The 14691-nt window shown below is 35.6% G+C and overlaps 2 protein-coding genes across 3 annotated transcripts; both read right to left on the minus strand.

Moving 5' to 3' along the window:
• Positions 1 to 900: 900 nt before the first annotated feature.
• LOC131616715 (4-hydroxy-tetrahydrodipicolinate synthase, chloroplastic-like) lies at positions 901 to 3784 on the minus strand. 2 transcript variants are annotated; one of them, XM_058888137.1, is made up of 3 exons: positions 3574 to 3784; positions 2194 to 2277; positions 901 to 1908 (listed from the first exon to the last, which is right to left on the minus strand). In XM_058888137.1, the coding sequence occupies exons 1-3, from the start codon at positions 3636 to 3638 to the stop codon at positions 981 to 983; spliced, it is 1077 nt and encodes a 358-aa protein (XP_058744120.1). In that variant the 5' UTR covers positions 3639 to 3784; the 3' UTR covers positions 901 to 980. The 2 variants fall into 2 exon arrangements, with proteins under 2 accessions (XP_058744120.1, XP_058744121.1); XM_058888138.1 differs by lacking the exon at positions 3574 to 3784 and adding an exon at positions 3171 to 3425.
• Positions 3785 to 9775: 5991 nt separating this feature from the next.
• LOC131618409 (4-hydroxy-tetrahydrodipicolinate synthase, chloroplastic-like) lies at positions 9776 to 11114 on the minus strand. The gene is made up of 2 exons (XM_058889639.1): positions 10958 to 11114; positions 9776 to 10847 (listed from the first exon to the last, which is right to left on the minus strand). Exons 1-2 carry the CDS (start codon positions 10966 to 10968, stop codon positions 9917 to 9919), a joined length of 942 nt encoding a protein of 313 aa, XP_058745622.1. The 5' UTR covers positions 10969 to 11114; the 3' UTR covers positions 9776 to 9916.
• Between the last annotated feature and the right edge of the window lie 3577 nt (positions 11115 to 14691).

A 14691-nucleotide genomic window follows, 5' to 3' on the forward strand; every position in this document is an offset into this window, starting at 1 on the left:
AGAGAAAATTCCGCTCGAGTTCGTAGCGACGGTACAAAAAACGGTCGAGCAAATCTTAGAGATGTGCAAGCATCCACTTGAAATGTAATATTTAATTTTCTGTTGAAATCATCAATGTAGTGTCAATTTTAATCTATGAATGTTGTTTTTATCGTTGCAATATTAATTTTTCTGATACCTTAGATGCATCTACGGAACATTTTCACTTTTAAATAAAAATAAGATGTGTCTGAAGATACACCTCTAAAAAATGGATAAATTTGAAAGCACACTTAATGCTTAAAAACTCCAAGAGATATAATAAGAGTTTCTCAAATATTATTGGACCGTATTTTATGAATAGGGGCACTAAAAACAAATAGAGGAGTGTGGAGAATTTATTTATTAGAAATAAAATTAGAAAGGAACTTAAGTCTCATTTCGTGTGTGTTTGGATCAGATTCTCTTCACCGCCACCGCACGTTTGGATAGCAGTTTTCCGTGAAAACGAGAAGCCACAAAGTGTAGCTTCTGTGCTACCGTGACTTTTCACCGCGTTTCTGCGTATTCTGCCGCCAAACCAAACATAGCAGTCTAGTTACAACTCATTAATAATTGAATCAACATTGGAAAAACGAATATGATGTTCCAGGCCATCACAAATTGCTCGAGAGGTTGTTCTTCTCTTTAATAGGTGTATTCTTTGATAATTTTTAATTCCGATTTCAGTCAATTGATCCGGGAGAATAAATGTTTTGAATGATCATATTGTTTTTGTTTATTTTTAAGAGCTTTATTCCAGCCTATGCAGGTTAATATACAATCCCTTTTCATAAAATTATATGCATCTTTACGCATGGTTAAAACAAAATGCTTAGCCAGGTAACATAGCAAATAATTTAAACTAGTTTCCACTGCAAATTTCAACCGAAAAATAAACCTTATTTTATTTGTCAACTTAATGTTACACTATGGAATGTCACATACGGTGTTTTCAGCTTTTAATATCGAGCAACGACAATGAAGTCATCATCTTCAAGAACTTGAACATCTTTTTCACCAACAAAATTCTCTCTACCCATTTCCTTCACCAAACTCACAAACTCTCTTCTCTTTTCAACAGGAACAGGAACATGCGGTAACCTGAAAATTGGTCTGATAACTCCAAGTTGGGCAAGTGCAGTGTTCAAAGCAACCGGTGTCGGCACATGAAAAAGCCACTTAAACAAAGGCGTCAACTTCGCATTCAAGGTAGGATTCTTACCTTCAAACATGAGTTCCTTCATCAAACCAGGAATCAAGTTTCCTGCAACAGAGTGAAGTCCAGTAGCACCACATTCCCATCTAGCTTCATGGCTTTCTTCATCGTTACCCGTCCAAACATGAAGTCCTTTACCTGTATACATTTTCACTCGGTCATTTCCGATACACTCCTTGATGCCAACCAAGTTAGGATTTTCAGCCAATTTCTCAACTACGCTAGGAGGAATATCATGGGCAGACCTGGTTGGTACGTTGTATATGATCACCGGCCCGACTGAAAGCACGCTATTGTAGTGAGCAATCAATCCGTCTGACGAGGTTTTTCCATAGTAAGGGTTTATATGCATTGCCGCATCCATTCCAACGGCGAAACCTTGCTCGGTGGCAGTAATTGCTTCTGATGTGCAGTTGCTTCCAGCGTTGCCGATAACCTTAACTTTGTCGCCGAAAGAGTTAACTGTATGTGCTATAAGCATTATTTGTTCGTCCCAAGTCATTAAATAGCCTTCACCGGTTGTTCCAGCAACAAGGATACCTTCAACACCTTTTGCAATTTGCATGTTCACCAAGTTATCATATGTATCGAGATCGAATTGGCCATTCGGTAGGTATGGAGTCTTGACAGCCGTTACCATTTTCAGACTCCTCAACTCCTCCATTGAAGTCCTGGACATAAATTCAGCACACACAACTTAAAATCTCAGTAAATGTAAAAAAGAAAACAAATACATGTAACTATAAATATTATATTCTAAATGGAGATTAGAAAATAAATTCCTAACAGTTTTCTATAAATTCTATTGACTAGATATTGCAAAATTTCAACCTAATCTTACACTAGTCACGCATATAATAAATACACAATATAAAAAAAACTTGTGGTGCTCATTGGGAGGTCAAAAGGAGAATAAATCAACAAGAAACAACAACATATCCATTAATCAAACCCACCTTTCTTTCAACCCCGTGGTGCTCATTGAGCGGTCATAAGTGGGTAGCGCATTTGCCAGTGGTGACGGCTTCTGGTACGAGGTGCTACATGACATAAAAAAATTTAGTATGATAAACCAACAGCAAATTGGATTGACAGCTGCAAAGATTTGATAAATTTCTGCGGCATAGGGGATTCAAGTGTGCCAACCCCAACCCCACAAGTATGAATTTTTGTGGCATTTCTTGTACACAGCTTAAGTTAAGTTTTGTGTGCGGTGTACCAGTATACAAATGTCGATTACCACCACCACGGTGCTGTTTCGGCACTGCTACCACAACCAATATTCTCATGATATATTGGTCTATCAGTCCACCGCTTTGCATCTTGCATCACGGCCCGCTGCAATATCATGCTCCAAAACTCTTTGATGCGGATGACTGGTTGGGATAGCAGCTATGAAACAGAATTGTGGAAGCAAGCGGTAATCAACCATTATTTACCAGAACAAAAAACTCACTGCTCTGTGAGTATGCCTCTCACAATCATTTTCAAAACTTAACTGCAGAAAGAACAGACAACTAATGCACGTAATGATCACATACACATAAAATTAAGAAACTAAGAAAAAATGGCCAAAAAGTGAAGTTTTAAGAGTGAGTGCACATTGATTACTAGCACGGACACCCCAAATTTAAACCCGACACTGACCCCACGACACCGATAATAATTTGAAAAAATAAAATAAATTAAACTTAATCACAAATGACAAACACACTTCAAAGTAAATAATTGCACTTCTTTCAACTTTATAACAAACACAACTCAAACCAAATAGGCCCAGTTTATGACAAGACAATCTCCTATTCATACAACAACAACAAAAAGTGAATCTCAAAAAACAATCTGAACAAACAAATTAACTAAAAAGTTAATTTTATTAAAACCCAAATAATTACAGCAAAGAAAAACAAAATATACTCAAAATCAACCTCACCGAAAGGGTTTAGCAAAACAGTGCGCTACTCCAAGTGGGACCGTAGAAGCCATTTGTGCAGTAATTTTAGGATCAGGAATAGTTAAAGCACGATATGAAACCTAGTTCACTAAAAATCTATCAAAATCAATGAAAGAACTTTTTTTATTATAGTCAATGAAGCAATTCGCATGCATAGACCAGAATCTATCTAATAAAAGAAATAAAAGAAAAACGAGAAATATAAAAATAAATATAAAAATAAAATAAAGAATGTCTCGCCCAGCTCTGGTTGTTGTACAGGGACACGTGTAAGAGGCAGGTTTCAACCCGCGACATTCTATTTATTCACGGGTGAATTCCACCGCTATACTAATTTAAAAAAATAAAGAATTTATTGCTATTAGTATGATATAAAAGGAACCTGAGGTTAGTGGCTCTATCAAGTGAACGGAAAATTCGGGAGGTGAGTCGTCTCAACATGGCCATGGGTAGAAGAAGTGGCGAAGAGGTAGCGGATGGAGGTCCGAAATCGAGATCCGACCCGATTGAAGATTCGGAGAGCGAAAATAAAGAAAGTAGAGACGGTGTGTGATGAATGAATGGGACAGGTGAGAGGATCGAATAAAAATAGGCACAAAATGATTTATAGATATATTAAATTAATAGTGTTCAGTTTGTATCTTTATGGGCGAAGATAGGCATGAGATTTGGCAAATATTCTTGTCTAAGAGTTTTTATTTTTTTATTTTTTTATCAAAGGAAGAGTTTTTATTCTTAAAACTTCATATATCATCGGATAAGTATTGTAAATAAATTTGAGTTGATAAACAATTAATATATTGAATTAATTGTTTATTTAAAAAATCAATTTATTTATAAAAATGAGTAGAGAGTGTAATATGTTGAGGAATTATTGTAATTTATAAAATATGTTTAAGATTTTTTCATTTTAAAAAATGATTTTATTGATTTTTTGAAAAATTGAAAAATTATATAAATAATAGAAAGAAAAAGATTATTAATTTCTAATTAAATATCTTTATATAAGCTGAGAATATTGAATTAAAAACGTTCATGCAGAATCTTTATATAGTGGCGAGTGAACTTGTAAATGTTAGCACTCTAACGTTCAAGTCAGTTATAAAATTTAAGATAAGTGAAGTAAAAAAGTGAAGTAGAACTTGTGTGATGTGTTGATTATATATATTAAATAATTTTAATCGGGTTATGCATGGTTGGACTCTCACATTGGGTCGTTGGTCGGCCCAAATGAATTTCCTTCGAGGCTTGCCAAGTGTTTACTAGTCAAGGAAGTCATTCAAAGTCACATCCAACATCTTGTTATCACATCTGACCATAAGCTGAAGTGAAAATGCCATTGAGCAGTTACATAAGTAATTGGGAACAAGTGCATTAAATGACCTTTTCATCTTTTTACCGTGAAACTTGGTAAACAACCTCTGGTCTCTAAAAATGATTAACTTTATAGGATTAACCAGTGAATCCTAGGACATGTGCTATTGTTAAGATTATGTTTTCTAGAATGATGAGCACTTCGACAACATTCATGATTTGGAGAATGTTTGCTTAAAAAAATTAAAGAGTAAAACTTGCAGAATATGTAAAGGAAATTGCAATAAAGATAAATTCTGGAAATGTAAATGAACTTTAAAACTAGATAAGGAGAAAATGCAGGTATTCCTTATTCAAATTCAAAACTTCTCGTTGAATTTAACTTCAGTATTGCTTTCGTTGAATTGTAACTCAAAACTTAGAAAATATTTCAAAGTCCTATCCAACATCTTCCTCTCATGCAAGGATGACTTCGACTAGAACTTTCCAACAAGCTTCCTGTCGAATCCTACAATATCTTCAGAAATACTTCCTTTTTTACTTATCATATTAAATCAACCGTGGCGTCGAAACTTCCAGCTAACAGTCACTAGGAGAAATAGAAGAAGCATTTCATATAAAGATATTTGTCATTATTGTGGTGATAAGGGACACATTAGGCCTTTTTGTCAAATTCCCCATTTGTAAATTGACCCGTTCAAGGTCGTTTGGGACGAGGCCTTGGTGTAGGATAATGGTGTTTCATCTAAAGGTGGAGAGACTTGATATCATTTTAAATTTAATGTAAGCATGGTGTTTTGCCTTTGTATTTTTACTGTATGAATAACAATATTTATTTATTTACATTTTTCATTCAATGTTTCCTTTATGCATGATGTAATTTACTTAATATTCTTTATGGTATTTCCAATTTACTATTTGAGTCGTTCTCGACTCGTTCTCTAAGTTTCTAACTAGCTTATGATTCTTGTCCTTGCCATGATTGAATTCGACTGTTTCTATAAGTGGGGATTGACCCTATTAGTACTATCGTCCTCTTTGGGTCCTTCTCGAGTGCGAGTTGGCAATATCTTTGAAGCTCACTGCCTCTTGTCTCTTTGGTGAGATTCGGCACATTGGCTAAATTTTTTGTCCCAATAAATGTGAGTTAGAGTAACTACCAAGCTTAGTTGTTACTTATCCTAGCCGAAGGGACGAACTAGTGCAATTGCTAAGTCTGACGCTCCTCGTCCTAGTCGAGGGAAGTTGGTGCGAGTCTTCAACGTCAATAGGAATCGTCCATGGACAAATGTAGGGTTCCTTTACCCGCCCCTTGGTTTTTCCTGGTTCAGGATCGACGTCTTTAGAGCTTCATCGCTTATGCTCTTAGAATGACTAGATCCTAAGAGGAGGCGCACGTTCTGCCTAATGGGATCCTATTTCATAAACATAATCTATGCTATATTGCCAAGGATTATAGTTGTACTTGTGCATAGAACATTTCTTTTAGGAAAAAGATTTATTTATTCGAATTTAAAAGAATCAGTTCTGGACTAGCCCAACTATTCCAATTGGACCAATCCACTCTTTGGCCCAACGCACGCCATCCACAGGCAAAGGCACATCCCTTTCCGCCGGGCACGCAAAGATCCCGTCCTCGGCAACGGCTATTTCCCCCGGGCACAACCGGTCGGAACCCAGTCTAACAAACTCTTGTAGTCTAGGCCGCAAATAGCGCCCAAGCCCACGAAAGTAGGGGATCCAATCCAAAGAGACCATTATAAATAGTCATCTACCTCTAGAGGGCAAGGTAATTCATTTCTCTCACCCAAAATCTAATACTTTCTATTGTACCTCTTTGTTCCTTCACTTACTTTGGCATCAGAGTACCTTGCAGGTACAACCCTTTTTTTTCTCTCAACCATCACCGAAGATCAAGCCTACTGTTGCTGATCACCTATTCAACCGGAAATAACAGTGGCGCCGTCTATGGGAAGCAGCTAAGCCTCCCCGGTCCTCTTTCTTGCACTTCTTGATCGCTTCTTGCGTCATCAAGAACTCAGGAACCAAAAGCTTACACACTTCATTCATCATGGCCGGCGACGGCAAAGATCTCTCCACCCGTGATGCTACGCTACTGGGAAAAGACGACGTTGGATTCGTCATACCTCCCAACAACACCGTCTCCCAGCTACGTGATGGTCACACATCACCCCCTCCTCAGAAGATGGTCGCGACAACGCCATCTTCCACCACAGAGACACCAGCGGAAATAACAGAATCTTTAGAGATACTTTTCTTATGTGCAGAGGGGATTGATACATGTTTCTTGGACAATCAACACTAGGAAGTGTGCACCTGGCCGTCTAGCAATCAGTTTTATCTTCAATATAATATGAGTCCATGTATACCTCTAGATCTCATCTATCCTCTCTCGAAAGACATTATCTATCATTCTTTGGAGTGTAGCGCCCGTGTTCTCTAATCCAAACGGTATCATATTATATTGGTAGTTAGCTTGCACGATTATGAATGTTGTTTTCTTCCTATAGGTCCAAACATAGGTATATGGTTGCACACGTAATAAGATTCCATTAATGATAGTAACTTGTATCTGGTCGAGTTGTTTTCCATTTTTTCTAAGTTAAAATAATAATTGATCGCATTGAATCACACTGCATAATTGACTTGATTTGCACATGTTTTTCATTGTTTTTAGCATTATTTTCTTGTGTTTTGTTTGTTCTTGGCTTATTTGTAGGTATTGTGCCTTTTTTTGAGCTCCCTTTGAAGAATCCAAGCGAAAAGGCCAAGAAAACAGGATTTTTCAGTCGTTTTGTGCACATGGCGTCCAGCTCAGCGGCCGCTATAGGAGGCGTCGTGACGTATCCCACTTCATCCAGTGGACAAATGCCACGTCCCCCATGATCTCCCCTTTTCCACACTCGGCGCCCGCGGACACCCCCTCCGCGGCCGCGGCCTTTAGTTTTCATTTCCCACTCAAAAGGAGTTGATGGGCACTTCTGTCAAAGCACAACTTCAAGAACCTCAATAAATAGTCGGTTCTACTTCATTTGCAAGGCATCCAAGCTTAGTTACATGCTTAAGCCATATATTATCAGATTTTGTAAGTGATAATCCTTTCACATCGAAGAGTAATCACACCATGGATAGAGTCTGTAATAGAGTTTGGAGCATTTTGGTAGAAGTTAATCCTGCCGCCATTTTCATTTCCAGTTGCATTTACTTTCTGTTGTACAAGATTAAGGACTCCGTTTGGAGCAGGTTCTTTATTAGAGTCTTACTTTTATTTAATCGCTTTCTGTCTTGCACTCGCTTTACTTGATTTATTACCTTGCTTGCCTTTATTTCCATTTTCTTTACATGCTTTATTTTATTTAATCGCTTTGCCTTACATTGTTTTAATTACTTTATTTCTTGCCTTGCTTTTATTACCATGTTGACTGCTTTTATATGTTTATCTTTACTTCCATGTCTGGCTAAACTTTTAAAGGTTAGAATGTAAGAATCATTGTCATGATAGTGTTCCAAATGTTGTATTAATAGAAACACTAATGGGGATGTTTTAACTTTTAACTCAAGTTTTCTGTACTTAACTTTTTCATGGATAAGATCGAAAGCCGTCCAGTCTAAAGATTAAACTTGATTAGTTTTTAACCGTTCAAAAAGGGCGGAAGCGTTTTGTTTAGTTCATTAGGGATCTTTAATATATTTAGAAAACAATTTTAAAATTGTGTACGGACGCATTTATAGGTTTGAAATCTGATTCTTGGCCTAAAGCCAAGAATCTCTTTAAGTTAATCTTTCCAAGTTAAAATCACTTTTTTACTAAGTTAAGTAACTAATTTCTTAAAAATAGGTTTGCATATTTAAGGCGGTAAGCACCTTTTATAAGTGACAATAAAAGGATTGGATTAAAGAGTAAACTTGGTTCTTAGTACGTGAAAGTGACAAGTTCCTGATAAATTGTTCCTTTCTATAAGTATAAAATATTTCCCCACAAGTAGTTCTATCTAGATACAACTGGAACATTGTTTGATAAATGTGAATTACATTCGAGTCTATCTTTTATCTGCACTTATTTTATCTATTTATTTGCATGCACTGCACACATCTCAACTAAATCGATCCGCCTTAGATAAGCACCTTAACAATAGAGCTGATAGATTGACGATTGGTCTCTGTGGGATCGATAATCTTTTATATTACTCTGATGCGATTCGTATACTTGCGAATAACACGCATCAATAATCTTTTGGGCATGCTCGGTTGAGATCAGTATAGTCGATATGCAACCTCCACTTTCTGGAAGCTTTCTTAACTAGTGCAAAGTTAGAGAGTTATTCAGTGTATTTTACTTAAAAAATGAAGTTAGCTTCTAACAATCCTTCTACTGTGCTCGCACTATCCTCACCCTTCTCCTGAGGCTGCCTTCTTCTTCGTTACGTATGCCAGTTCATCTAGCCAGGTGGTATAAGCATATTCGGCCAATATGCCTCCTTCCGTAGCCAATCGACATATCTTTTGGATCCACGAGGTTTACTTTCTTTCTCTATTTTGGTCAGTATGTAAGAGATTCTTTTTCATGTTTATCCCAAATTATATTTGGATCTTGTCCATTTACATTGTAGAATGAGTTTCTCAATCTGATATAAATAAGGATATTAAATCCACAACAGATGATCGTTCCTCTGAGCGCGATAATGCTAATCCGCTTTTGGTTTCCTTTCAAATAGAGCAAGATCTGGTGATAACGAAGGGATTATTTTTGTCCTAATGTTTCCTTCTAGATCTTCTCAATTATAGTCATCAGAAACAGTAGCTAGATCAGGGATGTAAGAGGAAATGTATTCCACCATAAGATTCAAAATCAAATGAGCTTCATATACAATTTTTTCATAATTTGACATTGGATCAAATGGGAGTTAATTGTGAAATTTTGCGTGAATTTGATGTCAAATTCATCAAACGGCGCCACTATTTCGCGCGGGAACAAGAAGTTGTCCACCATTAGAAAAACATACATGCTAGTTGGTTTGATACAAAATTACTATTGTCTTCCATTAAGAATTATTTGTAGACATTTGAAATTACTATTGTCTTCCATTAAGAATTATTTGTAGACATTAGAAATATATTCCAACTGTACTCCTATCTCCTTTTTAGTTGTCTTTACTACTAACCGAGCATCTCACACTTATGTTGAAAAGTACAATAGCTATATAATACTAGTTTGAAGTGAAACATTTATTTCGGGGTGAATTGTGCAATGACATGATAATGCTCACACAAATTTGCATACATATCACTTAACATTTTTTATATTACATGCATGAAATTATAATTATACAAAACCCAACAGAAATAGTAACACAAAACAACACTTAATCAAAAAGTACAATTAATCTAAACTAATAACGACCAACCAAGATAAAATCCTTGTCATCAAGAACTTCAACATCCTTTTCTCCAACAAAATTCTCTCTTCCAATTTCCTTCACCAATTTGACAAACTCAACCCTTCTCTCCCTACTCAAAGGCACACTTGGTAGCCTAAAAACAGGCTTAACAACACCAAGTTGAGCAAGAGCAGTGTTCAAAGCAATAGGACATGGCTCTAAACAAAGCCAATCAAACAAAGGCATAACCTTTGAATTCAACAAATGATTCTTTCCATCAACCATAAGTTTCACCATCAAACCAGGAATCAAATTACTTGCAACAGACATGTTCCCAACAGCACCATATTCCCATCTATCTTCATGACTTTCCTCATCATTTGCAGTCCACACAACAATCCCTTTATCAGTATACATCTTCACCCTCTCATTTCCCACACACTCTTTCACACCAACAAAATTAGGGTTTTGAGCCAAAACTTCAACCACACTAGGAGGAATATCCTGAGCAGTTCTTGAAGGTATGTTGTATATAATAACAGGTCCTATAGAAAGCACACTATTATAATGTTCAACCAAACCTTCCATTGAGGTTTTTCCATAGTAAGGGTTTATATGAAGTGCAGCATCCATTCCAACTGCAAAACCATGCTCAGTTATAGTAATTGCCTGTGATGTTGAGTTGCTTCCTGCATTACCAATGACTTTTACTTTATCACCAAAAGAGTTGACAGTGTGAGCAATTAGCATTACTTTATCATTTATGCTCATTAACTGCCCTTCACCAGTTGTTCCAGCAACAAGAATTCCTTCAACACCATTTTCAATTTGTATCTTCACCAAGTTATCATATGCTTCGAGATCGATATCGCCGTTTGGTAGGTATGGAGTTTTCACAGCAGTTATTAATCTCAGACTTCTTATCTCATCAATCTGTTGTTTCCTGTAAATTAATACAATACATACAAACTCAATAGTATATTCCATATTGATAAGTATACAAAATGGTTCCTATAAAATAAGAAAAATCATCAAATAGTGAAATAGACCTACCTAGTATTCATCTTTGAGCTGCTTGTTGAGGGGTATGATTTGGAAGAGAAGGAGAAGGACAGGAGACTCAAGACAGTGGCACGGTCTCAAAGGGTATATTTGGTGATATATATAAGAGAATGAGTAAGCATCTCCAATGCGTGAGTCACTATTTTAGTCCATGATGTGTCAAAATACAAATTCTTCTTTATATTATTTTCTTGGGTGTGTTCATTTCTAAATCATATTATTTTTCTTTTGTTTTATTTGGCTTGTTGATAATATTTTGTTTTCATTTATTTAGTAATAGTTTTTGTCCCATTAGTATATTTTTATATTTTTTTAATTTTATAACTTTATTTGTTTTAAAAAATTCATATTGAATTGATTAATTATTCCAACTAGCATTGAGTATAGACTACCATGTAAAATGGGTAAAAATAGAGGGCCTTTAATAATAATAGGAATTTGAAATTGGAGAATCAAATTCTAAGTGCGTGTAAAAATAGAGATCAAAATTAGAACTAATAAAAAAAATTAAAGATAAAAATAGTAAAATATATAAATAGATTGTTTGATAAAAATAGTAAAATATGTAAATAGATTGTTTGATTGATTGCATATCTATTGAAATTTACCGAGTGAAATATTTATATAGAAAACTATTTTATTGGTCATATAATTGTGGTCTACTCAAATTGCTGCCTTATTTGATTATTTTCGTAAGTAGTGTGTGATTCTTTCTTCTATTTGTGGGATATGTTACCCCTCATGTTCAACTGCGACTTCTTATCCCTTGGCATGTTTCGTTGACCCAAATTCACTTTTTCAGCTCTACTATGCTTTTGACTAAGTCTAGAGTCTTGACGATCAAGATATATCTCGTAGACTTGAGAATGATTCGGTTGACTCTTATTCGGGTGGCTGATCATGCTCGATTGATTCTATGTTGGTTGGAGCACTATCGGCTAATCCTAAAATCAATTTTATGTTGATCTCGATTAGCATTTATTTATTTTTAGGTGTAAACAAATGCCCCATTTTGTTGCATCCCTATATTTTATACGTTTATTCAAGCAACTAATGTGCCTATCCCTTTTGATATCCCTTATAAATAATTGTTACATGTGGCTTCAAACACAAGAGTGAGAGAGTGAATTATGATATATTTTATCTAAAGACTTAAAAAATCAAGTCGATTTTAGATTGATTTAAAAAAGAGGTGCAGAAGAAGAAGAGAATGACATGGTAAATGAGAACATTAAAAGAGTTCAGAGCTAGTGAAGAAGAAACCATGTTTTATTCTGGTTTTACGTAAAGCCATGAGGTCTACGTCTAGTCCCCAAGAATAGAAATTTGAGATTTCCATTATCACAAAGTTTTTAATATAAGGTCATCCCATCCGAAAAATTATAATCATCTAAAGGCTAAGAAGAAATCAGAGCAAGTACCAAGAAAAATTAGGAACTCTAATTGGTTGTGGCTAGTAGGCATATCAACAAGGAAGTAGTCGAAAATACTTGACATGAAGAGGTGAACCAAAAGATATCTAACCCTATTATTAATCATAATGATTCAACACATGATAATAATTGGCCTTTATGATTGATTCTGGAAACATAATAATAAGATGAAATAAACAATCATCAAGATAACTTTTTCCTTCCTCAAAGAGTTGCTGCTATAAAATAAGATGACCCTGTATTCATGATATTGAAGTGGTGACAGATGATCAAGCAAATATTCTAGAAATTATGAACAAATATATGGAAGTTTTGAACCCATGTTCGTTAGATATGGTGGATACAGAAGAAAATATGATTGATTTGTGGAAGCATAATGACGAGGAAGAAGATGAATCATACCTATCATCTCTAAGAAGAAAAAATCGAATGGTAACAAAATGAAAAGAGGAAGAGGAATACCTCAAAACATAACAACATGATGAAATAATCAATCATCTAAATGAAGATCATATTTTGGAATGTTAGGAATATTACCAACTCCTAGTCAAAATTTTATTTCAAAAGGTTTTCACTAAACATAGCCAGAACTTTTTCTTTCTTACTGAGCCTTTAATGCTATTCTCTGGTCCATAGGAGAAATTTGAAGAATTTAGAATACAAGTTATTTACCATCAACAAAAGAGATAATATGTTGCCTAATATACATGGCCTATGTGTTAGTAATATTTATAATTTAGTTATTATAGTTAAGGTTGAGATATTGTTGAAGTGAACTAAGTGACTGATTTGTTGACTAAGGGAGTCCCTAATGACGTGCTCAAAAGGTTGAAGATAAACATGAGCTTGGAAGACTTGGAAAACATGAATTAAGGTGTTGTGTTAAGAATTGTTGGTAATTAAAATTGGTGTAATCGGTTAACATGGGGGGTGTCATCGTTTACAGAAATCAAAAGGGTCAAATAAGCTGCATGAAAGCAATTTTGGAGTTGGCGTAATCGGTTACGCAATCGTAGAAACCAATTACACCTGGTTGTATTTTTCTTGTATTTGTCAGTTGTAACCAGTTACATGTTCGTGTTAGCCGATTACAGATCCAACATTTTGTTTTTTCTGATTTTTTCCTTGATGCTTTTGTAGCCCACCACTTGTATAAATACCCTAGTGTATGTTTGTAATGAATATTGAATGAAATCAATAATTCCTGTTACATGTATGAATAATAATATCTATTTATTTACCTTAATTTGTTTGATGATTTATTTATGCTTGTCATAAGTTATTAGTATTCTTCATAATATTCATGTTGTACTAGCTGGGTTATTCTTCACTCGACCTTTTAGCTTCGCATAAAATTGTGATTTTTTCTCTTTTATGATTAAATTTGATTATCCCATTAAGTTAGGGCTTGTACCGTTTGTTTTGTCTTATCTAGGTCCCTTATTGAGAGGGAACCAACAAGGTCTTTGAAGCTCCATGTCGCCTATATCTTTGGTGAGAATCAGCATAACCGTTAAACTTTATTATCTTATTTCCCGATCGATGAGAGCCAGAGTAACTACCAAGCGCTGTCGTAACCCGTTCCAATTGAAGGAAACTAGTGAAACTGCTAAGCTTTTCATTACACATCCCAGTCATGGGGAGTTAGTGCACGTCTTTAGCTTCACTAGAAACCGGCCCGGGAAAAGGTTGGGTTCCTATCCCTGCCCCTAGGTTTTATTCTGGTTCGGAGTGGACGTCTCCTAGGCTCCACTTCCTATGATAATGGAATGGCTAGATCCTAAAAAGAGGTGCGCCATTTGCGCTTCAAGTGCGTTCAGCCTAGTGGGATCCTATTTCACAAATACAATATATTCCATATTGTTAAGAAATACTTATCTTGCATGCGGATGGGATTGGCATGCGTTCCTTGGACGATGGACACTAGGAGTCCCTACATTATTGTCTAAAGATCAATTTTACCCTTGGTGGTTAATGAATCAACAAAATTTATTTCCATGCATGCTTTTTCTCTTTACAATGAGTCACGAGGCTCAGCTCCTATAGGTTTTCGTATATGGTGTTTCGCTCACGGGCCAACATTTTTTCAGATTATCGCCTTTCTTGTTATCGAGGTAGGTTGCATAAATTTTTGGCAAAAAATTTCGCATCGCTTGGTCTGAAGTCTGCACCACTTCAGCTATTGTCTGCTTTGGGTGTGAGAATCCACACAACTTTGTCATTTAGAAAATACACCTAGTTATTGATTTTATGTGTGTGTTAGTTCATCTTACCCGAATAGGAGGTTGATAT

The sequence above is a fragment of the Vicia villosa genome, linkage group LG7, assembly GCF_029867415.1.
Source record: "Vicia villosa cultivar HV-30 ecotype Madison, WI linkage group LG7, Vvil1.0, whole genome shotgun sequence".
NCBI lineage: Eukaryota > Viridiplantae > Streptophyta > Magnoliopsida > Fabales > Fabaceae > Vicia > Vicia villosa.

Coding starts and splice junctions, on each gene's coding strand:
- LOC131616715 (XM_058888137.1), bottom strand. CDS start 3,638: ATGGCCATGTTGAGACGACTCACCTCCCGAATTTTCCGTTCACTTGAT. Junction 2,278..3,573: donor GATAGAGCCACTAACCTCAG/GTTCCTTTTATA, acceptor TATGTCATGTAG/CACCTCGTACCAGAAGCCGT. Junction 1,909..2,193: donor ACCACGGGGTTGAAAGAAAG/GTGGGTTTGATT, acceptor ATTTATGTCCAG/GACTTCAATGGAGGAGTTGA.